General features: G+C 34.7%; 1 protein-coding gene across 1 annotated transcript in view; it reads right to left on the reverse strand.

Moving 5' to 3' along the window:
• The window catches only part of RAB27A (RAB27A, member RAS oncogene family), a 29,611-nt gene extending 11,721 nt beyond the window's left edge, over nt 1–17,890 (reverse strand). Inside the window, exons 1-4 of the mRNA XM_044662370.1 lie at nt 17,738–17,890; nt 15,551–15,636; nt 13,037–13,140; nt 10,443–10,566 (exon numbers count right to left, since the gene is read on the reverse strand). Coding sequence (XP_044518305.1) covers nt 10,443–10,566; nt 13,037–13,140; nt 15,551–15,636; nt 17,738–17,890 — 467 coding nt within the window. The remainder of the gene's footprint in view (nt 1–10,442; nt 10,567–13,036; nt 13,141–15,550; nt 15,637–17,737) is intronic.
• Between the last annotated feature and the right edge of the window lie 9,787 nt (nt 17,891–27,677).

Genomic DNA, 27,677 nt, shown 5'->3' on the forward strand with positions numbered 1-27,677 from the left:
AGAATAGTATTCTTGTCAGATCTCTGGGAAAGGAAAGACTTTAAAACCAAGCAAGAGTTAGAGAAAATTACAAAATGTAAATTAAATGGTTTTGATTATATTAAACTAAAAAGCTTTTGTACAAACAAAAACAATATAGTCAAAATCAGGAGGGAAACAACAAATTGGGAAAAAATCTTTATAACGAAAAACTCTGACAGGGGTCTAATCACTCAAATATACAAGGAGTTAAAGCAATTGTATAAAAAATCAAGCCATGCCCCAATTGATAAATGGGCAAGAGACATGAATAGGCAATTTTCAGGTAAAGAAATCAAGAGTATCAATAAGCACATGAGAAAGTGTTCCAAATCTCTAATAATTAGAGAAATGCAAATCAAAAGAACTCTTAGGTACCACCTCACACCTAGCAGATTGGCTAAAATGAAAGAAGGGGAGAGTAATGAATGTTGGAGGGGATGTGGCAAAATTGGGACATTAATGCATTGCTGGTGGAGTTGTGAACTGATCCAGCCATTCTGGCTGGCAATTTGGAATCATGCTCAAAGGGCTATAAAAGAATGGCTGCCCTTTGACCCAGCCATACCATTGTTGGGTTTGTACCCCAAAGCGATCATAGATAAACAGACATGTACAAAAATATTTATAGCTGTGCTTTTTGTGGTGGCAAAAAACTGGAAAAGGAGGGTATGTCCTTCAATTGGGGAATGGCTGAACAAACTGTGGTATATGCGGGTGATGGAATACTATTGTGCTAAAAGGAATAATAAACTGGAGGAGTTCCAGGAGAACTGGAGAGACCTCCGGGAACTGATGCAGAGCGAAAGGAGCAGAGCCAAAAGAACATTGTACACAGAGACTGATATACTGTGGTAAAATTGAATGTAATGGGCTTCTGTACCAGCAGAAATGCAATGACCCAGGACAATTCTGAGGGATTTATGGTAAAGAATGTTACCCACATTCAGAGGAAGGACTGCAGGAGAGAAAACATATAAGAAAAGCAACTGCTTGAACGCATGGGTCAGGGGGGACATGATTGAGGGTGTGGACTCGAAACTACCACACCAATGCAACCACCAACAATTGGGAAATTGGTCTTGATCAAGGACACATGACAAAACCAGTGGAAATGTGCGTCGGCCATGGGTGGGGGGAGTGCAGGGGGGTGAAGGGGAAAGTAGGAGCATGAAAAATGTAACCATGTTAAAAATGATTATTAATAAATGTTAAAAAATTAAAAAAAAAAAAGTAGGTGAAGCAGTGCTCCAATCCAGAAAAATGTAGAGAGACAACAAGGAAGGCTGATCATACTGGAATATGAGGAGAGAGTGCTGAACAAGCCTTATTGGAATTCCAGCACAAGATATCACAAGTGGCAAGGGAAAGAGCACAATTAGCTCAATCTAGCTTCAGAAGGAAACAAGGAGAAATCAATAAAATATAGAATTGGGAACAGTGGTAGGAAAGTGGTTGCATAGTCCAGCAGTAACATAATCTATGCATGATCCATTGAGGGCAACAGTGGGAGGAAGTCAGCTCAACAAGATCCAGCCTTAATGGGATTGGGCAGAACCCAATATGATCTAGTGAGAACAGCATCTGAACTAAACAATTGCAAACCTCCAGAGAGCAGGCCAACAAGGCTGCCTCTGTAGAGTATTCAATCTGGGACTGATACAGCTTATACCAGGTATTAATAGCATAAGCATAAGTCAAAAAAACACTGAAGAAAAGTTTTCCTAGTATTTCCTAAAATATTTCCTGTATTTCCTAAAAAAGGAAATACAATACTCAGTAAAATAATTCCTTAAGAAAGGAAGTACAAAGCCTCTTAAGAAGAAAAGTTTTCCTTAAATAGAATGGGACAAATGGAAACTAATGGCTTCATAAGACAGCAGGAAACAATAAAATAAATTCAAAAGAACAGAAAAAAATAGAAGAAATTCTGAAATCTCTCAGTGGAAAAACAATTGGTTTGGAAAATAGGTCCAGGGAGATACCCTAACAGTCACTGGATTTCCTAAAAAGCCATGATCAAAAAAAAAAAAAAAAAAAAGAACCTGTATACCAAACTGCAAGAAATTATCAAGGAATATTGTCCTGAGGTTTTTCAAGAAGAGGGAGAATAGAAATCCACCAAAAAAGAATCCACCAATCATTTCCTGAAAGAAATCTCAAAAAATCCCTGGACTATTATAGCTAAATTTCAGAACTCCTAATCCAAGGAGAAAATACAAGCAGCCAGAAAAAAAAGATGCAAATATTGTGGAACCATGGGATTACACAGGACATAGCAGTTTCTACATGAAAATATCAGAAGGTATGGAATGTAATATTTTTTCAAGGCAAAGGGTCTAGGCATACAAACAAAAAACACCTGTCTAGTGCAACTGAGCATATTACTCCAGGGGAAAAAAATGGATGTTTCATGAAATAGAGAATTTCCAGGCATTCCTGACAAAACAACCACAGCTAAAAATAAAATTCAATGATCAAATTCAACACTCAAGAAAAGCATAAAAAAGGAAGAAAAAATTCAAGAGAATCAATGAGGTTAAACTAATCACATCCCTGCATGAAAAAGTGATAGCTAGACACAGATATTTACTTAAGATACTTATAGAATAAGAGATACTTAACATACTTAAAGAATCAAGGGAAACAATGAGGTTAAACTGATTGCATTACTAATAAAAAAGTGATAAGCAAGATACTTAAGATATCTATGGATACTTGAAGTACCTAAGATACCTAAAGTACTTAGGATATTTAAGGTACTGAAGATACTTGAGAACTGTATCACTTTTAAGTCAATAAATAGGAGAATATTTAGACGAAAGCAGGGACTAAGTTGAATATAAAGGGATAATATAAAATAAAAAACAAAACAAAACAAAGCAAGGAATATACTGAGAAAAGAAAAGTATATTTAGACAGAAAGCAGGGACTGAGTTGAATATAAAGGAGTAATATTAAAAAAAACAAGGGATAAGAAAGAGGACTACACTGAGAGAAGAAAAAAAGAGAAGAGAAGAGAAAAATGTAAGAATCAATACACTGAAAGGGAAGATGGGGAGGGGTGTGGCAGGAAAAGTTTGAACCTTACTTTCATTTGTATTGTCACAAAGTGGAAGTAACATCCACATTCAGTTAAGTACAGAAACTTATCTTACCCAATAGAAAATTTAAAGGGGGACTGGGAACCAAAAAAAGGAGGGAGACAGACAAAAGCGAGAGGAAACTCAGAGGTGGGTAAATAGAAGCAAAGACATTTGTAAACAAAGAAAGACTAAAAGGAGAGAAAAAGAAGGATAAACAGGAGGAGAATAAGATAGAGGGAAATACACAGTAATAACTGTAAATGTGAATGGGATAACCTCATCCATAAGATGGAAGAGGACAGCAGAATGAATTAAAAGCCAGAATCCCACAAAAGACTGTCTATAAGAAACTCATTTAAAGCAGGTAAGCACACACAGAGTAAAAGTAAAGGACTAGAGCAAAATCTACTGTGCTTCAGCTAAAGTTAAAAAAAGCAGGGGTAGCAATTATGATCTCAGACAATGCAAAAGTGAAAATTGAACTAGTTAAAGAGAAACAGAAGGAAATTGTATATTGATAAATAGAAAGAAAGACAGTGAAGTAACATCAATATTAAACATATATGTACCAAATTGCATAGCATCCAAATTCCTAAAAGAGAAATTAAATGTTATAAGAAGTAATAGACAATAAAATTATATGAGTAGAGGGCATTAATCTTCCCTTCTAAGAAATTAATAAATTAAACCAAAAAATAAACAAGAAAGAAATTAAGAAAAGTTAGATTTAAGACCTCTGGAGAAAATTGAATAGGAATAGAAAGGAATATATTTTCTTCTCAATAGTACATGGTGCCTTCACAAAAAAATGATCATATAAAAGGACATCAAAATATCACAGTCAAATGCAGAAAAGCAGAAATACTAAATATATCCTTTTCAGGCCATAATACTATAAAAATTTTACTGAACAAAAGGCTCCAGGAAAAAACAAGACTAAAAATTAATTGGAAACTTAAAGTATGAGTGGGTCAAAGAACAAATCATAGAAACATTCAATAATTTCATTAAAGAGAATTACAACAAAGAGACAACATACCAAAATTTGGGGGATGCAGCCAAAAGCAATACTTAGGGAAATTTTATATCTCTAAATGCTTACATCAGTGAAATAGAGGAAAAGCAGATCAATGGACTGAGCAATTTAAAAAAAAAAAAAAACACCTAGAAAAAGAGCATATTTAAACCCCTCATTTAAACACCAAATTAGAAATCCTGAAAAATCAAAGGAGAGATTAATAAAATTGAAAGTAAAAAATTGAACTAATAAGACAAGGAGTCAGTTTTGTGAAAAAAATAAAATAAAATAGATAAACCATTGATTAATTTGATCAAAAAAAGAAAGAAAACCAAATTACCAGTATTAAAAATGAAAAGGGAAAAATTACAACCAAATGAAGAAGAAATTAAAGCCATTATTAGGAACTATTTGGCCTAATTACAAGCTAATAAATCTAATCATCTGAATGAAACAGGTGAGTATTTAAAGAAATATAAGTTGCCCAGAAGAGAAAATAGAATACTTAAACAATCCCATCTCAGAAAACAAAACTGAACAAATCAATGAATTCCCTAAGAAAAAAGCTCCAGGAATAGTTGGTTTACAAGTGAATTCTACCAAACATTTAAAGAACAATTCATTCTAATACTAAATAAACTATTTGGAAAAATTAAGATATAAATATACTATTGATACCTAAACTAGGAAAAACAAAAACAAAGAATAAGAACTATAGACCAATATCCCTAAAAAAATTTGATGCAAAAATCTTAAACAAAACACTACCAAGAATATTACAGCAATATATCACAAGAATCATACACTATGGCCAGGTGAATTTTATGCCAGGAATGTAGGGTTAGTTCAATATTAGGAATACTATCAGCATAATTGATCATATCAATAATAAAACAACAGAAACCAAATGATTATTTCAATAGATGCAGAAAAAGATTTTGACAAAATATAATACCTATTCCTATTAAAAACATTAGAGAACATTAGAATAAATAGAACATTCCTCAAGATGATATATAGCATCTATCTAAAACCATCAGCAAACATCTATAATGAGGATAAGCTAGGAGTCTTCTTAATAAAATCAGGGGTGGAAACAAGGATGCCCATTATCATCATTACTATTCAATATTGTACTGGAAATGTTAGCTATAGTAATGAGAAGAAATTGAAGGATTAGAATAGGCAATGAAGAAATAAAGCTATCACTCTTTGCAGATGATAGGATGGTAAACCTAGAAAATCAACCAAATAACTAATCTAAACAATTAACAACTTTAGCCAAGTTTCAGTATATAAAATTAACTCATATAAATCACCAGCATTTCTCTATACTACCAATAAAGCTCAACAGCAAGCGTTAGAAAGAGAAATCCCATTTAAGATAACTGTAGACAATATAAAATACCTGGAAGTCTAACAAACACCGGATGACAATCACAAAACAGTTTTCACCCAAATAAAGTCAGATCTAAACAACTGGAAAAACTTTTCATTGCTTAGGCCAAACCAGTATAACAAAAATTACAATTCTACCTAAATGAATTTACTTATTCAGTACTATACCAGTTAACCTACACGAAAAATTATTTCATATAGCTAGAAAAAATGATAACAAAAATTCATCTGGAAGAATATAAGACCTAGAATATCAAGAGAATTAATTGAAGGTGGGGATGAGGAATGGTAGGAATGAAGGAAGGTGGTTTAGGTGTACCAGATCTCAAAGTATACTATAAAGTGGCAACCATCAAAACAATATGTCAATGGCTAAGAAATAGAGTGGTGGACCAGTGGAATAGATTAGGCACTCAACACACAATGGTAAATGACCACAGTAACCTAGTGTTTAGTAACCTAGACACACTCAAAACACAATGATAAATGACCATAGTAACCTAGGAGTAGTAATCTAGACAAACCCAAAGATTCAAGCTTTTAGAAGAAGAATTCACTACTAGACAAAAAACTAATGGGATAACTGGAAAACAGTATGGCAGAAATTAAACTTAGATCAACAAAAGTCAAAATACATATATGATTTAGAAATAAAGGGTAACATAAACAAATTAGGGGAACACAAAATAGTTTACCTGTCAGATCTATGGATAACAGAATAATTGGGGTTACAACAAGATTTAGAGAACATTATGAAATATAAAAAAGCTAACATTGACTTCACTGATCCCAACAATGAGAGCCAGTCCAAAAGAATGGGCTGCCCCAGGACAGCCTTGATTCCTTCACACTGGAAACACTTCTCTGTTTAAACAAGCAAAGGCTGGATGACTGACTATTTGTCAGGAATGAGAAAGAGGGGATCCTTGCTGGTTAGATTAAATGGCTTCTGAGGACATTTCTAACGTTAAGACTATACAGTTCCTGGGGGCAGCTGGGTAGCTCAGTGGAGTGAGAGCCAGGCCTTAGAGACAGGAGGTCCTAGGTTCAAACCCGGCCTCAGACACTTCCCAGCTGTGTGACCCTGGGCAAGTCACTTGACCCCCATTGCCCACCCTTACCAATCTTCCACCTATGAGACAATACACCGAAGTACAAGGGTTTAAAAAAAAAAAAAAAAAGACTATACAGTTCCATGGTTTGTAGCCACTAGTAATAGTGATATATAAAAATACTATAAATTCTTGATCCATTTTTTTCTGATCTTCCTATTAGTAAGTGAAACCACTGAGAGTTCACATTAAAATGCATACACAATCAGTGTATACAACTCCTTGCCATATTTGGTTACTTGATGATGTTCATTAAGCAGTTCTTTGTGACTGTATTTTAAAAGAGAACAAATGGCTCTAGAACACTACAAAGAAAGTCTTGAATTGTCTTTATCCTGGGTCTCCTACTTCTTTTTACCAAAGAAGGAAGTTAAGTTATGTCTTCAGATACTTTTACAAAAAAGGCTATATTTGTGATATTTTGAGATTCATATTTCGTCTGACAGTGTTCAAAAACTGAATTTTAAAATTCCTTCTTTCTAGTTTATGCAGAAATAGATTCCACTGACAAAATGGAATGGATGGAAATATTCCCACCAACCTGTTGATCAGAGGTTCTAAATCTGGGGTCTAAGGATCCCAAGGAGTCTACGGATAGATTTCAGGGGCCCATGAACTTCAATGGGAAAATAATTACATCTTTATTTCCATGTATCTACATATGAAATTTAATATTTCCTTTAATTGTTAGAAACCATTCATCTGAAAAAGGGTCCATAGATTTCAACAGCCGGCCAAGGGGGGGTCATGACAAAAAAAAATTAAGAACATCTCTTCTAGATGGCAACACTCTTCCCCTACCAACCCTTTATTTAAATTAATCTTTTTCTTGATATGAAGAGTTGTACTATTTGTCCTCAAGTACACAAGGTATTCCTAAAGTCTTAATGCAGTATTAACTATTAAAACTGCACTAAGATTTTTTGAACACCTTATATAAAAACTTCAATGACCATTGGTTCTATGAATATGCAATCTTTTTACTGCATGATTTTTCTTGAAATCATTTTGGAGACATTGGTATTTTATTCATAATTCCATTAAGTAAAAATTATTTTCAAAACACACAAAACTAATTCAGAGAAAGCTTCAGTCTTTTTTTCTTGAATATCTCATTATTGTTGGGTTTATTAAAAATTTAGTGAATTTCTTAGCTTAAGAACTGAAACCTTCATAATGTGTGATGATCAACTGTGAATGCAATAAACAAGGCAAGAAACCAGGACAGCTCCAAGAACCTTGAGACAAAAAAGGATATCTACCACCATAGAAGGAACAGAAGGGAGTCCAACTTTATTTCCTCCATGAATTTTTTTCTCTAGTGTAAGCAATATGTGTCTTGCTTCACAACATAATGACCATGGAAATATGTGTTATATGATAATATACATAGGGGGGAAAGGAAAGAGAACATAGATTGCAAAATGTAAGAAAACAAATATTAAAAATTATATTGATATATAAACTGGAAAAATGTATTTTAAAAAAGAATGCAAGTCTTCAATTCACTATACATTTTGTATCTATATGGAATTAATTGTATGCAACTTATTTACTAGAATTTTGTATTAGTCACTTCTCTCCACAAGATGGTGGTAATGTAGAGCTGCTCTTTGGTTAATATACTTGTCTGAAAATGAATTTTTGAGAGAAGTTACATTGATGCCTACTTTCAGAATGTTAAAAAAAAAAGGAAAAATTTTTGGGAAAAGAGAATATGATTTAGAAAAAATAACAATGACATAAACTTTACTTGGTCTTTCCATGTTGACATTCCTTTATAACTTATTTCCTTACATTACAGTACCACCTACAGTGGCTCTTCTAAATCTGTAGATCCAATCCCATCTTCTAATTCTGTACCACCCTCAATCTCAGCAATTAACCCTAATTATTTTGATAGTATCATAGCCAGACTCAATATTACACAAGATATTCTTTTTCTACATCAATCATCTCAAGCATGCTCAAGGGACCCAAAAGAATGTTTGAGGAACCTGCTTCCAAGACTGGTCCCTTACTAGCCAGTCCTTCATTTGTTTCCCAAGTCCAGATCCTCAACCTATGCCTTAGATCTGATTCCTTCCAAATTTCTGAAGATCTTCTCATCCACACTTAGCTCCATCCTCCTATACCATTCCCCTCAATTTTTTCAAACTTGAATTCTCCCCTGGATACTTCCCTCTTTCCCTTTAAACACACATAGATCTTCCTCATCTCTCTCTTCTTAGAAAAAAAATTAAATAAAAACTTTTATTTGACCCAACTATCTTTATAGGATTATAGACTTTTGACCTAGAAGAAATCTTGTAGATCATATAGTCTTATTTTGTTCCTTCCTTTCACTGTCTCTATTTTTACTGTTAATTTTCTCCTCAACCCGTTGCAATTTGGCTACTATCTTCAACAGTCTGCTAAATCATGCAAACTACACTAATGACTTCATAATTACAAAATCCAAAGGCCTTTTCTTATATCTCATTACCCTTAAACGCAGGGGTCAACGTATGGCTCTCGAGCCATATCTGGCTCCACCTCCCCACTGGCCAGTCCAGGCAGAGCCCCAGGATGTGCTCCAGGGGGCCCTTCAGCCCCTGCCCCATATTCCAGCGTCTTCCACCTCCATCCTCCTCCTTCCACAGGTGTCTATGGCTCTCATGGCCAAAAAGGTTGCCAACCGTTGCTTAAACTAAATCTTTACTAATCCATGCCTGTATTACTACAGTTACCTCTATACCTGTCTTCCTATATCCAGCATCTCATCCTACTTACCTATGTTGAACACTGCCCCCTAATTAATTTTCCTTTAAAAAATAAAACATGGGGGCAGCTGGGCGGATCAGTGGATTGAGAGCCAGGTCTAGAGACAGGAGGTCCTAGGTTCAAATCTGGCCTCAGACACTTCCTAGTTGTGTGACCCTGGGCAAGTCACTTTACCACCAGTGCCTAGCCCTTACCATTCTTCTCCTTGGAGCCAATACATAGTATTGACTCCAAGACGGAAGGTATGGGTTTAAAAATTTTTTTTAATTAAAAATAATCATTACTGATTTCATATCACTTTCTGCTCAAAAACCTTCAATGTCTCTCTACGACCTACAGAACAAAGTCCACTTTACATAAGCTAACATTCAGGAGGCAATCTGGCATGGTAGATTGAAAGCCAGCCTCAAAGTCAGAACAAAAAAAAGAGATCAAGTCCTATATCTGGCACCTAATGGATGTATGACTCTGGACAAATCACTTAATCTGTAAGTACCTCCCAGACAACTCTAGTTATAGTTCAGGTGTCAATCTGTCCTGAGGCTTTAAAGCTAAGACTTTAAGAGAGGCTTGATTATACCTCCTTTGCCCATGCTCTCCCAATTTTGACTCATTTTACTAAAAAATGGGATTCTTTTGAACCAGAGGAACAGAAAGTACTCTAGTTCCATTATACTTACCTGTTTATGCCCTGGGGAAAAGTAAAAGCAATTTACAACCCCTGCTTTTGACATTGGACAGTCTAAAAATAAGGAACAGAGGTTTTTGAAAGTAAAGATTGCTTAGTCTCAGTTCTATCCCTGCTCAATATTCTCCTCACTGCAGGGATCCATCAGCCTAAGAAAATAAAATGGAGCAAAAATACCATCTAAGCACACTTCCTTTTTTTTATGACACCACCATAATCAGATCTTAACACATGTTGTCTTTGGTGTCTCCTAAGGTCAGCATTATAGCAGTTTTTTCTGGGCCTCCACATTCAAATGGTAATATTGTCACCTTTGAAAAAACCACTATTTCCTTTTCATACTGTCAAAAAAAACTCACCCATATTTTTCAGCAAGTTCCCTGGCTTCCTCTTCCTTTATTACTCTTTGGTCTTCCAGGTCACTTTTATTACCACAGAGCACTATATCTGGGTTTTCACAATATGCATGCATTTGGAGTTGGCCTAGCAATACAAAAATAAATATGAGAAGTGGTTATAGATACACAATCATGCAAATAGCATAATGCTTAAAATATTTCATGTAAATTGAAACATTCTAAGGTGGGGACTAGGAACAAAATAACTCTATGTAATCATATTCTATAGCTTACAACTATTGTATAAAGAAGGGCTTATACCCCTTCATACTCTTTTATTATTAGACAAATAATTAAAAAACAATAGATATTAATTAGAACAATTTCTGTTGCTACAGTTCACTTCCAAACTTAAAAATGTTTTTCATATTCATTCTCAAAGTTTTTACTATAGCACTCAAATAAAAATGATTTTCTTTTTAAACCCTGTCTGAATTTCCCCTCCCCACCTCATTTCTTGTTTCCCATTTTCTATCTTTCCCTCAAGAGTAAATCTAGGACAGACAACAGGATTTCTTTGGGAGGAAGAGGATCATCAGGCATAGCAATGAAATAAATCCTAGGGTCAAAGAGAACCCTCAGGAATTCTAGAAGGCTAAAATAATTCAAATTTTTATCCCCTTAGGTTTAGAGGTTTTTTTCATTGTTGTCCTGCCCTATATCTAGACACAAGAGAAAACACAACTAAACCACATAATAATAATGTCAACTAACTGAGCACCACACTCTCCCAAAGAGAAAGATTTTTCAAAATACCAACCTTAGAATGTTAGTCTTTTGATACAATTTCCTAATCCATTCATTGCCACAGTTTTTTCAAACCAAAATGCTTTCTTCATTCCTTTCTTCTCTATTTATCTTTACTTCTCTTTTCTCTGTCTTTATAGTCTTTCGTTATATTCTTCCACCTCTTTTCAAGTTCCCTTCTCTTTTTTTGTGTCATTCTACTGTTGCCTGTTCTCATTTCATTAATGTAGCACTTTAAACATAAAAGAATATCGAGATTCAGTGGGGAAACTTCCTATACCAAGGAAGACTGCAGACCATCCACGTCTTAGTTAAATTCTAAATTGCCAGAGTTTTCTATTCAAGGACCTTATCTAATTCTTCTTTGGAATCCCTTAGAGCCTAGCCCTGTACTAGGAGCTCAAATCCTTATTTATGGATACAGGATGCAAATTTTCTATTATTTTGGCATTTAATGTTCCATAATGTCATGCAACATATTTCTGAAGAGGTCACTAAGACTTTTAAGAACTGTGATAAACTTCCTATGCCTGAGTCCTATTAAAGAAAGCAACATAATTTAAATCAGCTTAGCTGAGATCTATATACACTGGCATCAGAAAACTTTAAAGGATTTTCAAAAATTACTTATATATCACATATGTGTTATGTATGGCTATCTCATACATTTGTGGTGGGGCAAAGGTGAGAATTACTGTCAAATGCTCTCTGAAGTACCCATAAAGAGAACAAATTCTATTGTTTTGAATTCTGAAAACCTTAAAGCAGTGGTTCCCAAACTTTTTTGGCCTACCGTCCCCTTTCCAGAAAAAATATTACGTAGCCCCCTGGAAATTATTTTTTTTTATTTTAATAGCAATTAATAGGAAAGATAAATGCACTTGTGGCCATACCGCTATTCTGGATCACTGCAGCACCCACCAAGGGGCAGTAGCACCCACTTTAGGAATCACTGCCTTAAAGTAACCACAAGGGAATTGGTTCAGATTTACTACCATCATGAATTCAATGTCGCAGATGCCCCCATTCTGCCTATTATCTATTGATTCCAATAGGAATTAGCATTATTTGTAAAAGGCTATTATATACTATAGCTACTCCAAGACCAACTCTATCTACTTTGCTGTGTTCCCTCTTTGAAAGAAGAATTAGAAAATATAGTAACAGTGACTTTATCTTAAAGTTACAGCATATTCTACAGTCTTCAGTAACTATTTTAAATGCAAAATAAGAATGACAGAAAAATATAGTTAACTTTCAACAAGCCATGATAACAAAAAAAAAAGAAAGAGCAGAAAGATAAAATTTGCTAGTTGCCCCCAAACTTCATCTTAATCTATCTATATCATCAACTACTTTCCTTCAGAAAATGATCTCTCAGCTAACAAATAACTAAAGTGAAAGGTGTTTTAAGTACATCCTGCATGTACTTAAATTGCATGAGCAATTTAATTAAGTAGCCATCATTGCTAAGAAGCCTAAATAATGAAAGTATAGAATCTTTCCTGGATAATTTTTTTAATGAATTACAGTCTTATTTTCTATTATGGTCTAGATTTAGTCCTAATTCAACAAAGATTTGATGATTTCTCAAAGTCTTTCTAGCCTTAGGTTTTTATGATTTTTCTAACTAAGGGAGGAAAGAATAAATATTGAAAAGACCACAAAGTCAGATGGAGGGAAAAAATAAATGCTTTAATATATTACAAAGTGGATTAACTATTGAGTTAACATAGATAAGCACCTTTCTCAAAACTAAGTCAGAGAGGCAAGGTGAGTATAATGGGAAAGGGAAAAAAACTACTTACTTATCCAGTTTCGGACATTAAGAAAACTTTGCTCATTGGTCAGATCAAAAAGGAGAAGAAAACCCATAGCATCTCTGAAGAATGCCGTCGTCAGGCTACGAAATCTAAGAACACAAAAGCAAAGATTTGTTAGTGGCCCCTTCATAGGGCACCAGCCACTTATATTTTAAACTCTGATCTTATAGGAGTTGCAATGTTGTCATGAAGGTCATTTGCCTTCTGCAACACTTGTAAATATAAAATTCAGATACCTTATACAAAAGCATTACAGTGCTGTTGCATTCATTTGTTATCTACAGTCATATACATTTTTTTAGCTATTTATTTGGTCATAAATCTTCTCTCGACATAAAGGCCAGACAACCGAGTCTGCTTAATAAAGATAACAAAAGCCAATTCCTGAGCCTATAACTTACCTAATGGTTTTTGGATAATTGGGCAGCAAGCTCTGATGTTTGCACTTGTGTAGATTTTAAAATTTTTTACTGGACCTTTCTAGATTTCATCAATATAAGAAGCTCCTAGAGAAGAACTTCCTCTTTCAACACACCTCCTAGGTTAATAGTCTTGGATAGTTGCCTATGTGACTTGCTCAGGATCACATGAGTGTTTCTGGCTCTGAGGTATTTGTGTATACAATACTATAGGTATACATATTCGAGAGGATAGAGGGCTGGACATGGAGTCAAGAAGACCTGAACTCAGATCCTGCTTCAGATACTTACTTAGCTATATGGCTCTGGGCTAGTCACTTGACCTCTCTCCCTTTCAGTTTCCTTATCTAGAAAATCAGGAAAATAATAGCACTTTCCTCCCATCTTAGTTGAGATAATCATATGAGAAAACATTTAAAATGCTTTGCAGGGGCGGCCAAGTGACTACATGGATAGAGAACCAGGTCTGGTGTTGGGGGGACTTGAGTTCAAATCTAGCCTGCTAGCAGTGCTATCCTGGGCAAGTAAATTGCTTTGTTGTTACCAATTTTCTGCCTTAGAACTGATTAATACTTAGTATCAATTCTAAGAGGGAAGGGAAGGGTTTTTTAAAAAAAATAAAAACAAATAAAATGCTTTGCAAACTTTTAAAGTTATAAAGCATACAAAAGCTAGCTAGCTAGCTATTATTATGAAAACTTTTGAGTAACATAACAAAATACTGATAATATCATGTAATATCTATATGTATACATGAATGTTTTAAATTTTATAAAGCCCCTTACATATTTTAATCTCATTTGAGTCTCCCAGCAGCTTTCTGAGATAGGTATTACAGGTATTATCCCAGTTTGGGATCAGAAAGACCAGAGTTCAAATCCGATCTCAGATACTTACTAGCTGTGTGACCCTGCGCAAGTCACTTACCCCTGTTTGCCTCAGTTTCCTCATCTATAAAATGAGCTGGAGAAGGAAATGGCAAACCACTCCAGGGTCTCCTCCAAGAAAACCCCAAATGGGATCACAAAGAGTCAGATCCTACTGAAAAAATTACTGAACAACAACATAATCCCAATTTTATTTAGATAAGAAAACTCAGATTCAGAGAGAGAGGTTAAGGGATTTTTTCACAGTCACATAGCTAGCAAGTATTGAGGCAGAATTCTAAGCCAGGTCTCTCCTGGTTACAACATTCTTTCCACTTTTCCTCACTGCCACAATGTGTCTTCTGACCTCTAAACTCAAGCTTCTCTCAAAGGCTCTTGTCACTGAGAATGGAGCGTCATAACAGCTCAGGCACTAACCTCACTTCTTCCCATCTCCTATTTGTTTCCTCTCTGCCCAGACCTTCAGCAGCACATAACTCTCTACTATACTATACCCCACTTCTTGCTCCCCACTTCAACAACCAGGCTTCAAGGAACAAATGGAAAGCGGAGTTAAGTTATCCAAACAGGTATACTAGGTTTTCCTCAAATATTGATTTCAAATAACTATCATTCAAACATTAAAAACAGCTGTTTTTCCAACCCAATAAAATCCTAGGCAAGCAGGCTCAGAGAGATAACAGAAGCTGGCTCTAAGAAAGCAACATCATGCCAAGGTTACGTGTACTATTCCTGTTGGGTCTCTAGATTCTGATAGTTCAAACTCTGATCTACTTAGAACTTCCACAAAGTTTAGACAGTTTTTATGCACCACATTTATTCAAATAAACAAACACATACACATGTAAGTCCTCATTAGCAAAAAGAAATTAAGAAAATTGTGACAGGGAAACATATTGATAAAAATATATATTAATATAAAATGTAAATTTTATATTAAAATAAAAACTAATATAAAATTAATAAAAAGAAAAGGAATAAATTTTGAAAAGATGATATTCCCTTTTGACTTGTAGATGACAAAACCACCATTCTTATGTCAGTTTGATCAATTTCCCATTCATTTAAGAGCACATTACTTGCCCAGGTGCTTGTCAGGTGACTAGTCACTTCTTTTTTGATTATGGAATTATGTAGAGATCCCTGCTTGCTTTGTGTTTCTCCTGTAACTAGTACATGATTCTGGTTCTCACCTCTCTTGCCCTGCTGTGTCCCATAACTGCAGATGGATTCTCTGGCCTCTGCCAGCTGCTCCATCTGGCCCATTGGCTCTGTACACCTAGAAAAGGTAAGTTTAACAAAGTAAAACAGAAAAACAAAATATATCTTTAGTGAACAGTAAACAGTTACCAGAAACAAGAGCAAATNGAAAAACAAAATATATCTTTAGTGAACAGTAAACAGTTACCAGAAACAAGAGCAAATCTACAGACCACCCATTTCCCCACTGAGAGTCTAAACAATTAAGAATCCCAAAGAAAAAGACTACCTTTGAATCAGTGACATTAATATTTTAATAACAAATAATGAGACATTTTAAAGTAAAATTAAACTCTTACTAGGGTTCATTATTTGAAATTGAAAGGAAAATACATAAAGAACTAAAGAAAAAATATTCTCCAGAAATTGGGGATGGGAAGAATTCTAAATATAGAAGGAGAAGTTGTTTTATACAGTTTTTTAATTATTGAATTTTAGGGTTCTAGAATGGTTTGCTGATTTTAGAGTCAGAGATCTTCTCCTAGCTCTGATATTTGTTAGACTGGGAGCAAGACACTTAACCTCAAAGCCTCATTATTCCTTATGAATAAAAGAGTTGGACTTAATGACCTTTAAGATGCCTTCCCAACTTAAAATCTTATTCAGACACATCTGAAGACCCTACTGAAAGGTCAGCTTTCTAACTAGTCTGAACAGGGTGATAAGAGCTGACTTAGAAGCCTATGACTCCTCTAAAACCTCATCCCTCAGGTGAGAGAAAGGGAAGGGAGACAGTCTTCCTTTTTATTTGATGAAGCACAGTGGGCTGCAGTGCTCCCAAGCAGACACTACCTGGTACCTCATCAAAAGCTTCATCTGTAAAGATCAGCTTAAAGCTAATGAATCTGCTGTGTCAGAAGGAAGGAGACAGCTAAATCCCTCAGTTCAGATAAGAGAGGGCTTTCTTCTCCACTTTATTTCCTTTTCTGTGGGTTGTTTGGTTTTTGGGTTTTTTTTTTTTTTTTTTATGGATTTGGAATTTCTCTTTTTTACCAAAAAAAAATGGAAAAGTATAGGGTTTTAGTTTTTTATCTATTTTTCTTAAACCCTTACCTTCCGTCTTGGAGTCAATACTGTGTATTGGTTCCAAGGCTGAAGAGTGGTAAGGGTAGGCAATGGGGGTCAAGTGACTTGCCCAGGGTCACACAGCTGTGAAGTGTCTGAGGTCAAATTTGAACCTAGGACCTCCCGTGTCTCTAGGCCTGGCTCTCAATCCACTGAGTTACCCTGCTGCCCCCTTTTTATCTATTTTTAAAAGAATATTTTTCTTCACCTTAGGGACAGGAAAGAAATCAAGGAGCAAGCAACTTGAGCTGTTATGGTTTCTGAGTCTCTGAGAATCTCTTAAAAAGACATCACAACAGTGGCTAGAGCTAAAGGTGCCTTGTCTCACCAGCTATACAGCCCACATTGCTATTGTTAATAAAAGTATAATGAGGGACTAGTCAATGGGATCCCCATCCTCACAGCATGAGAACTCTCTAAGGATGGGACTCCCACTGACAAGTTAAAAAAATACTACTTGTAAGTTATTTATGCATATCATTATTTTGAATGGTAGTATCAACATCATCAAACTTTGTTCTGGTGATGATTTCTTATAAATAATAATTTATTTATACAGTACATAAATGCTAATGAATGCTTCTTTAGCAAAAATCTGATCCATAATTTCATATATATAGAACAAAAACATGCTATATAAAAGCAAATGATTCAGAGAATGTTGGCATTGGCATGTAACTTAAAGAACATCTTGTCAAACCACTCTCACCCCATTTTATATATGAAGAAAATAAGACTCATAGAAAGTGGTTTGCAAAAAGTCACATAAATAAGAGGTGGGATCTTAGTTTCGTGATTCCTAGTCTAATGTTCCTTCAATTAGGCACTATTAGTTTTTTGTCTATTTGGCTATATTCATAGATTTTTTAAAAATCTCTTTAGGGATTTCTTAAAAGTTTTGCTCAGATCAAATGAGATTAATTTATTTTTAGTTTTAGAGTCGACCTCTGCCATCTCCCCATGTCTCCAAAGTCAACAAAATAATATAATCAAATCTTAAATGTTTGCTCAGCAATTGTATTTTTAAACACCACAGACAAGGCCTGGGAACTTACCACTCTCTTTTCCCTGAAATCAATGCCCACTGTTGTGATAAATTTGGAGTTAAATTTGCCATCTGTGTACTGGTAAAGCAAGCTGGTCTTCCCAACTCCAGAGTCACCCAAGGCTAAAAACTTGATGAGATAATCATAGTCTCCATCAGACATAATGGAAAATGCAGCAGTTTATCTTCAAAATACAAAACATAAGAAGAATGTTAGTGTTCTAAAGTATTCCAAAAAATTAAGCCCAACAGTGGACTCAACTGTGCTCACTTTGTGTTCCATTGTGCTAAGGGTTCTAAAGGAATATGAAAAAATGTAGAAATCTGGGGGAATTTTTTACAGCATATATCACAGATAAAAGTCTAATTTCTCAAATATATAAAGAACTGAGCCAAATTTATTAAAATATAAGTCATTCCCCAACTGATAAATAGTCAAAGGATATGAATAGACAATTTTCAGATAAAGAAATCATATGGAAAAAATGGCTGTCAGTCCTTTTTTTTTTAACCCTCAACTTCCATCTTAGAATCAATATTGTATAAAAGTTCCAAGGCAGAAAAGCACTAAGGGCTGAACAATGGGGATTAAGTGATTTGCCCAGGGTTACACAGCTAGGAAGTGTCTGAGGCCAAACTTGAATCTAGGATCTCCCATCTCTAAGCCTGGCTTTCAATCTATTGAGCCACCTAGCTGTCCCCTCTAAGTCATTCTTGATTAAAGAAATGCAAATTTAAACAACTCTGAGGTGCCACCTCATAGGTACCAGAGTGCTCAGTATGACAGAAAAGGAAGATGATAAATGTTGGAAAGGATGGGGGGAAATTGGGATACCACCGTGCACCACTAGTAGAATTTTAATCTGATCCAACCATTCTGGAGAGCAAGTTGGAACTATGCCCAAACGCCTATAAAACTGTACTTATCCTTTGATCCAGCAATATTACTTACTAAATCTAGATCCCAAAGAGATTTTTTTAATGGGAAAAGGACATGTTTATACAAAAACATTTATAGCAGCTCTTTTTATGCTAGTGAAGAATCGAAAATTGAGGGAATTCCATCAATTGGGGAATGGCTGAACATGCTGTGTTATATGATTATATTGGAATACTATTGTGCTATAAGAAATGATGAGCAGGATGATTTCAGAAATGCCGACATGAAGTGATGCAGAATGAAGTGAATAGAACCAGAAGAACAAGTGTGATGAACAAGTGTGAATAACTTAGCTATTCTTAACAATATAGTGACCCAAGACAATCCCAAAGACTCATGATAAAAAATGCCATCTGCCCTCAGAGAAAGAACTGATAGAGTCTGAATATATAATTCAGACAAGAATATATAATATTTCACTTTCTTCTTTTTTTGTTGTTGAAGATTCTTCCACAAAATGACTAATATGGAAAAAAATTTACATAATTATATATGTAAAAACTATATTAGATTGCTTACTATGCAGAGTGGTAGGAGGGGGAGAGAGAGAAAGTTTGGAATTCAAAATAAAAAATGTTTTAAAAGCCAGATGTTAAAGGGATATAAAAGAGACAAGTCCCTGACTTTAAAGACCTAATCTAATCTAGGGCATATATATGGGAAATAAGTAAATTATAGTGCAAGAAAATGAAGGGCTTTTAAAAAATTTAACAAATATTCTATTATTTAGTCAAAATTAAAAGTCTAAAGATATAATAATAACTTATGGTGACATGTATAGGTACGGTTTACAAAATATTGTCCTCACAACAACCCCATGAGATAATAGTTAGTAAGATTATTATTATCTTCATTTTATACAGATGAGAAAATGGAAGGTCAAAGAGGTTAAGTGACTTGCCCACAAGAGGAAAGTAGCCCTAAAGTGTTATTAGTATAAACACTACTGAATAGGAACAGAAATAATAGAAGAGGAAAAATGCCAGAGGTGGGTTGGGTACAATGAAAAAAACTAAAAAATAAAACTCTCGACATTATCATCTACAAGTAATTCCAACTTTTCCCCTTTCCCACCTCCCATCAGTGACAGCCTCCCAATGTTATATTCTTGGATCTTTTACACTTCTTTTGAAATCTGAGAAATATCATCTATATCAAAAAATAATGTATAGTGGAAGGTGCCTTGGATATTGAATCAGAAGTCATGGGTATATATTGAATAACCACCATTGACAATCTATGTGACTTTAAACAAGACATTTATCCTCAGTTTCCCCATCTGTAAAGTGTGGATAATATTTTCATAACCAACTTCCTCACAGGGTTTGTGAAAAGATCAAAATGAGATTGCAAAGTGCTCAGTCAATTATAATGCCTAGATGAATATGAGTTAGGATGACACCAAAGCAATTTGCAAACTCTAAAGCTCTACATAAGTATTATTACTATTACTCTATTCCATCATGATTTATTTTCACAACTAAACAACTAGACATCAACAAAGCCAAGGTCATCCACTGCATCCTGAGCCATCACCAATAGTCTTGACACTTGTCTTGGATAACTATGGAAGAGAGAGAGTGAGGCTGAAGGTTTTGTGCAACTCTCCCTCACTTAAATCCAATTTATGTGCAAGTCAAAATACATCACCAATGAAGTAGTTTTGGTCCTCTTCAAATAGGAAGTATAACAACCAACCATCACAAATAGGATGATCAAAATCTCACAAGAGATATATTTAAATATTTCAGGCTAAATTTTGTACACAGAACTTTTGCTTTCTGTTCCACTGTAAACTATAAAATCAAGAATCAATTTCATGCAAAATTTAATCCCCTTTTCTTTATTTGGAAGTTGTTTGTTTTTTTTTTACAGTAGAATGGCTGTTTCATTCTACCATGTTGTAATCATTCATTTGCATGAAATGGTTTTATTCTCCAAAGTACTTTGAAATTCCAAAGGTCAATCCATTTAGAAATTCAACTGAAACTCAGTATAGCTTACTTTTTCTTACCCCCATGTCTCCTACAAAGAGAACCTACATGAAGCTCAGGCAACAACTTAAACACTATAACATGTCTAACACTTCTACCTTCTTATCTATATATACACATAGCATACATTGGAAACGTCACACACAAAAATTAGGTTGTTAAGTTTCCCCCATTTGTTGTTATTTGCCCCTTTCCACTGGAAGATTTACCTTCATAATCTATTTCCTAAGTACTTACTTCAGTCTTCCTCTATCCTTCTCATTAAAATTTAGGTATTAAGATTGTTATCTTTTCCCTCCTATCTCAACTCCAGCTAGTCCTCCCAATATATAAAAGAACTACCAATTTCTCCTCCTTTTCCACTTCCTGTCCCCAAGTTCCAGATGCACACTTACCCCAAAGTTCCTCCACCTGTCTGAACAACTGAACTTTTGCTCTACTCCAATGTGCTCCTAGCCTGCTACCCAGTAGCTCCTGGCTGTTCAGCTATTTTGCATCCTGTTTCTCATACCACTGGATAGACTACAAGGGCAGAGCCTTTGCAAACATTTGTAATTCTATTTACACAATATGAATTATGACACTCTGACTGTAATGGTTTTTCTGTTTAACAGGTAGGGCTTCTGTATGCACAGGTGTGGCCAAGCAGTAATAATCCATGAAGGAGCCACTGGATCTTTCCCCCAAAAGATGTTATATCTCCACCATTATAAGATCTTTACATTATAGAGTAGGAGAAAGAACACTTTAGCAGAAATATTCTAACATCCTATACATTTGACCCTAAGTTTAAGGTCTAAAATGAGAAATTGAAATTTTAAATTAGGTTCTTAAAACTTAATTCAATGTGCCATCCTTTTTAAAGTTTCCTCTCTTTCTCAGTGAAGAAGCAGACAGCACAACCAGTTCTGCTGAGAAAATGTGATACAGAAAATGATGTTTTTCTTCAACTCACCTCTGCCTTTAACTCATTTCATACATTTAGGGAAAAGACAACCTTAAAAATATTTCCATATCACCAAAGTCACAGGATCATGTTACAGAAACCAAGTTTAATTCAACAAATATTCCATATTATACTATGTTAGGCACCAAAAACAAATAAGACATTGTCCCTGACCCAAATATTAATAGCTCAAATTTATATAGTGCTTTTCAATTTATAAATAAAACTCCTTACAATGAACCTGTGGGACAAATAGTATAAGTATTGTTGGTTCCATTTTACAGATGGGAAAATGGAGACTCAAAGTGGAGATACGGGGGATTAAAAGTGAGTACGATGGATACAAAAATGAATAAGACATTGTCCTTGACCCAACAGCTTGGGTTTATATAGTGCTTTGTAATTTACAAAGCACTTTCCTCACAACAAACCTGCAAGGTAGATAGTAAAAATATTTTGATACACATGTGGAAACTGAGGTACATGGGCAACTAACTAGTAGTAAAGTTTCAGACCTAAGATTTATACCCAGCTCTCCTGAGTTCTTTTTTCCTACTCTACAATGCAAACATCTTATGATAGAGTGGTGGAGACATATGACAAAAATTATAATACAAAATAGGATAAAGGCTTTATGGATATGTACTAAAAGAGAAAAAAAATCAAGTTCAAGGCTAGTTTAGAAGACAGAGATCATTCAATTAGGAGCATCAGGGAAAACTTAGTGGAGGAGATAGAGTTTGAGCTCAGTCTCAAGAAGGAGTGGAGGTTTAACAGGAGAAAGACAGGGAAAGGACATTCCAGACAAATGCACGAATAAAAGCTTTGAGGCAGAAAAGTATGGGGTATGGCTGAGGAACAGAATAGAGTAGGGGAATGGGACAAGTGAAAGATAAGACCAAAGTCATGTGATAGAGGACTTTAATGCCAGGCTAAGGAATTTGGACTTTAATCACTAAGCAACATGAAGCCTTTAAAGCTCTAGACCAAAATGATTAATGATATAGTTAGGAAGATTAATCTGACAGAGTGTAGGACAGCCTTAAGGAGAAAGAGACTGGAGGCAGAGACCACTTGGGAGTTATTTAGAAATAATCAGGGCCTAAACACAAGTGGTAGCAATTGTTCTCAAAAGAAGATTCCTCTCTGCTGACAGGAATTTAGTGTCACAGCTCAGTGTTACCATGGCCTTCATGTGTACATTACATGTAAATAATGTACATCATTACATGTGCATCACATGTACATTCATGCAGTATGATCACAGAATGATCTGAGTGCATGGAGGTGTTACATTAACCATTAACTGTTTTAATTAGTGGACTATAGTGACTTCAACTTCGTTTAATATATACTACTACTAAGTTGAATAAAAAAAGTTATTAAAAATGTTAGTATAAATGTTATTCAACTACTTTAGCACACTTGTACATAAAATTCTTTAGACAGTAGGATTAGGTGACCCTGAACTGCTGTCAATCTAGAGAATTGTTATTTTAAATCTTTATAATCTATTAAAGTAGGTTTGATATGTTATGGAAAAGAAATCGCTATAATAACTTGCATGCCTGTTTCTATAATTATATCAGATTAAATATTTTCCAAAGTATAATGTATTTCATTAAAATATTAGTATTCAACAAAATTTATAGAATTAAAGAAGTTTAATATGAAGTCATGCATATAATAATAAATATACAAAGTCTTTATGTATTCATTTTACTCCTGTCAAATTTCCCACATGAAAAATTCATAATTATTTGTTAGTTTAAGAATTTTATATTTAATTTTTAATTAGTGACATAATGAGATTTTAAACATCATAATGAGACCCATGAAATATAAATTTTAATTCAAGTTTCTTTGGACAAAAGTTACCACTGTAGTTATTTGCAAGCATTTAATAAATCTAAACAAATTATGAGTAATATATTAAATTACCCTTGGGATTCACAATACTGCTGAAAGGAGTTTGTAAAACAAAAAATGTTGGGGCCCCCTCCCCTAGATTATAAATATCTGTGTTGTGGTAGATAATAAAATTTTAGCTCAATCCCTGCTTGGAAACAGTATAGAAAAAGAGCACCCAGTCATAGCCTTACTGTTCCCCTCAAAGACAGAAATCACATTCTTCTTTGTAGAAGTTTAGGTCAGATCCTGATCAGATATATATCCATGGTATATGCAATCTGAGCCATATCTTTATTAGACTGCCACCCACACATACCTTCCAGAGAGAAGAACTGTCACATAGCTAAATTGTAACAGCTTGCCACAGCAATTCTCTAGGGAATTGGCCATAAGAGCTACTAGCAAGAAATATAAAAAGCCCAAGGATCTTGCTTCCAGCAAATATGGACAGTGGGGAGAAATCTGCAATGATTTACATAGTATATGCTATTCATCTTTCTTCTATCTCCAAATAACTAGTCTCAAAGCTCAAAGTGTAAGTTGGTCTTCTGTTTAGAAGAGAAAGTAAAAGGGCTGTAGGAATGCCTATACATTTTCTAGATTATCAGAGAGAAGGAAGAGCTCTTTAAAAAAACAAAACAACCATAATAATAGAGAAGGTCTTCAGTATCAAAACAAAGAAGAACATGGATCTCAGGAGACAGAAAAAAATGCTGACCTCTATCAGAAGGTTGAAAATGAGAAGACTGACAAGGAAGAGAAAAGAAAGGATAACCACATATATGAAGCTAAGTAAGACATAAGCAAGTAAGACACGATAAAGGAAGGAGTCAGCAGCAGCTTGTCCTCCAAACAATGCTCTGGCTCTACAGATGCATCATCCAATAAGGATTAGAGCAAGAAGAGACAAGTAGTGAGCCTGATGAATACATTCTGACAGCTTCAGAGGCAACTATTTGTCAATTTAGAATTAATGATAGAAAAAGTTATCATTCTAGGGAATGTGTCTGGGACATGTCTAAGAACCTCCCTAAGCCTTGTCAAAACAAATGCCTACCAAGCTCTTCTAAGGAATTGCAAAGGTACCAGCAATACTACCTGAAAGATCCTATAAAGTGTTGCCAAGTATTTTAAAGTCTTGGCTCTCCCCACCTCCCAAAAAAAGCACAAAGAAAAAGTAATAAAATATTGTGGTATATGATTGTAATGGAATACTATTATGCCATAAGAAATGACAAACGAGATGATCACAAAAAATTCTGGAAAAACTTACATGAAGTGATGCAAAGTGAAGTGAGCAGAACCAGGAGAACACTGAACATAGTAACAACAACAATGTGTGACAATCAACTATGAATGGCTTATTATCAACAAGTCAAGGATCCAGGCCAACTCCAAGGGATTCATGACAAAAAAGGTTATCCACCGCCATAAAAGGAAGAGACAGTCTGAAAGCAGATTGAAGCATGCCATTCTTCACTTTATTTCCTCCATGAATTTCTCTCTAGTGTAAGCAATGTGTCTTGTTTCATAACATGATGAACATGAAAATATGTATTATATGAGAATATATGTATAACCTATATCATATTACCTGCCTTCTTGGGGAGGAAAGAAGTATAAAAGTGAGGGAGAAAACCTGAATTGCAAAAATGTTAAAAAATGAATATTAAAAATTATATTGACATATAATCTGGAAAAAACAAAATTTTTTGAAGAATGAGCAACAAAATTATGAACCAGAGATTCAAATGCAAGGAGGCAAATTTTTCCATAAATACAATTATCTCTGAAATTTAATGGGATGAACTTGTGGACTAGAATTCAGCCTTTATCAAAAAGAAAGAAGAATCAGTAAATGGGGAGGGGAAAAGAATACTATCATATATTATAAAGATATAGATAGTCATATGAGGAGATCCAGGACACACACACACACACACACACACACACACACACACACACACACACACACATAAGAAAATATGCCATGGAAAGGGAAGTTATTTTTACAAAGAGATTGTAATGATAGATATTAGAAATGGAAATGTCTAAGTAGCTAATAATAGCTAATAATGTCTAGCATGTACTAGTTGCTCTTTGAGATTTGAAGTGTGTACATTTATTATTTCATTTAGTCCTCTTAACAACTCTGGGAGGTAGGCACTATATTACTCCTTTCTTATAGATGGTGAAATGGAGGCAAATAGAAGTTAAGTGACTTGCCAAGATCACACAGCTAACTTATACATTTTTGAGGTCATATGTGAATTCAGATCTTCCTGACACCAGGTCCAGTTGTCCTTCTTCTGCACTATCTAACTGGCCAAGTATTAAACTGAATTTGCATTTTTAGAGTGGGCTTCAATCCAATCTAATTGAAGTCTTATTTATTGAATGTCTCTTTTGTAGAAGGCATTCTTCAAGGCACTGACCATACAAAGATAAAAGAATCCTTAACCTCAAGCAGCTTACATACTACTGGGTGAACACATACCCAAGGAGGTAAGTCAGAATAAACAAAAAGTAAATAAAAGCAGTAAGAAATGGCCAGGGAAACACCATTCAAAAGTTGAGAAAAAATAGCACCTATGAGTCTATGAAGAGTTAGGATAGGATGACTCAGGATATCCTGAGACAGTTAACAGAATGGAGTGGAAAGACCTTTGGAATTAGATTTAGGAGACTTGGGTTCAAGTACAGGTACTAACAAATTATAAGATAATGAGCAAGGTGATTTATCTCCTTAAGTCTCAGTTTCTTCATCTGTTAAATTGAATTGTTACTTTTTTTTTACCAATTACTTCACAGGTTGTTTTGAGAAAAACACTTCAAATTTCTATTCAGGTNTTACCTGCCTTCTTGGGGAGGAAAGAAGTATAAAAGTGAGGGAGAAAACCTGAATTGCAAAAATGTTAAAAAATGAATATTAAAAATTATATTGACATATAATCTGGAAAAAACAAAATTTTTTGAAGAATGAGCAACAAAATTATGAACCAGAGATTCAAATGCAAGGAGGCAAATTTTTCCATAAATACAATTATCTCTGAAATTTAATGGGATGAACTTGTGGACTAGAATTCAGCCTTTATCAAAAAGAAAGAAGAATCAGTAAATGGGGAGGGGAAAAGAATACTATCATATATTATAAAGATATAGATAGTCATATGAGGAGATCCAGGACACACACACACACACACACACACACACACACACACACACACATAAGAATATATATATATATATATAAATACTAGGTATTACAACCTAGACTGAAAGAGGAAATAGATGAAAGGTTTAGAAAACAGATCACAAGGCTGACATAGCAGCATGGTATAGGTCTGCAGTTATCCAGATAGCTACTAAAGCTCTCTCCATCAAAAGCAGAGCAACTAATAATATCTTTGGTTTTCCCTTGAGATAATTTCATACTTCAAAAGGTAGAGAAGAACATGAGGGAAACTGCTGTTTGGGACACGGTTTTGACTAAAAAGAGGAACTGGTTACTGAGACAGAAATTATAGCAATCTTAAATGGAAAATGATCATCTTGGAACCCGTAAGACAGGAGAACCTAACACAAGTCTAATATATATCCTGTATCTAGGGAACGAAAATTTTACCTGACATCCAATGGACTATACTTTTATAGGAAAATGAACTCAGGAAAGACACATAGTTATTCAGAGGGAAATTCTAAAGAGATAAAGAAAAACAACTACAGTGGAAATGGAGGTGAAAGGAGAGCTATTTTGACACTGACATAGATTCACAAGGAATTTGTGAACTAACTTGGACTTTCTAAAGTCTTTTACTTTACCTTAAAAAGGCATTTAAAAAAGTGAAAGAGCAAGGGAATGTTATGGAAGACAAATAAAAGAGTGGGGCATGGTCTCATAAAAATATCAGTTCTAAATATCAGAAAATTAGCTGAAGGGGATTATAAAGATTAAGGACAAATTTAAATAAAAAAAGATTTGTTTGGTGGTGGTGCTTCTTATTTTTTACTACATTTGAAGAAAAGGTAAAGGAGATCAAAGAAGGGATAAGTACTATTGCTAAAGATAGATGTAATTCTAGTGGATGACAAATGAATCTCATTTTGCCTCTCATCTATTGAGACACAAGTGGATAGAGCACTGGAACTGGAGTCAAGA

The sequence above is a fragment of the Gracilinanus agilis genome, chromosome 2, assembly GCF_016433145.1.
Source record: "Gracilinanus agilis isolate LMUSP501 chromosome 2, AgileGrace, whole genome shotgun sequence".
Lineage (NCBI taxonomy): Eukaryota > Metazoa > Chordata > Mammalia > Didelphimorphia > Didelphidae > Gracilinanus > Gracilinanus agilis.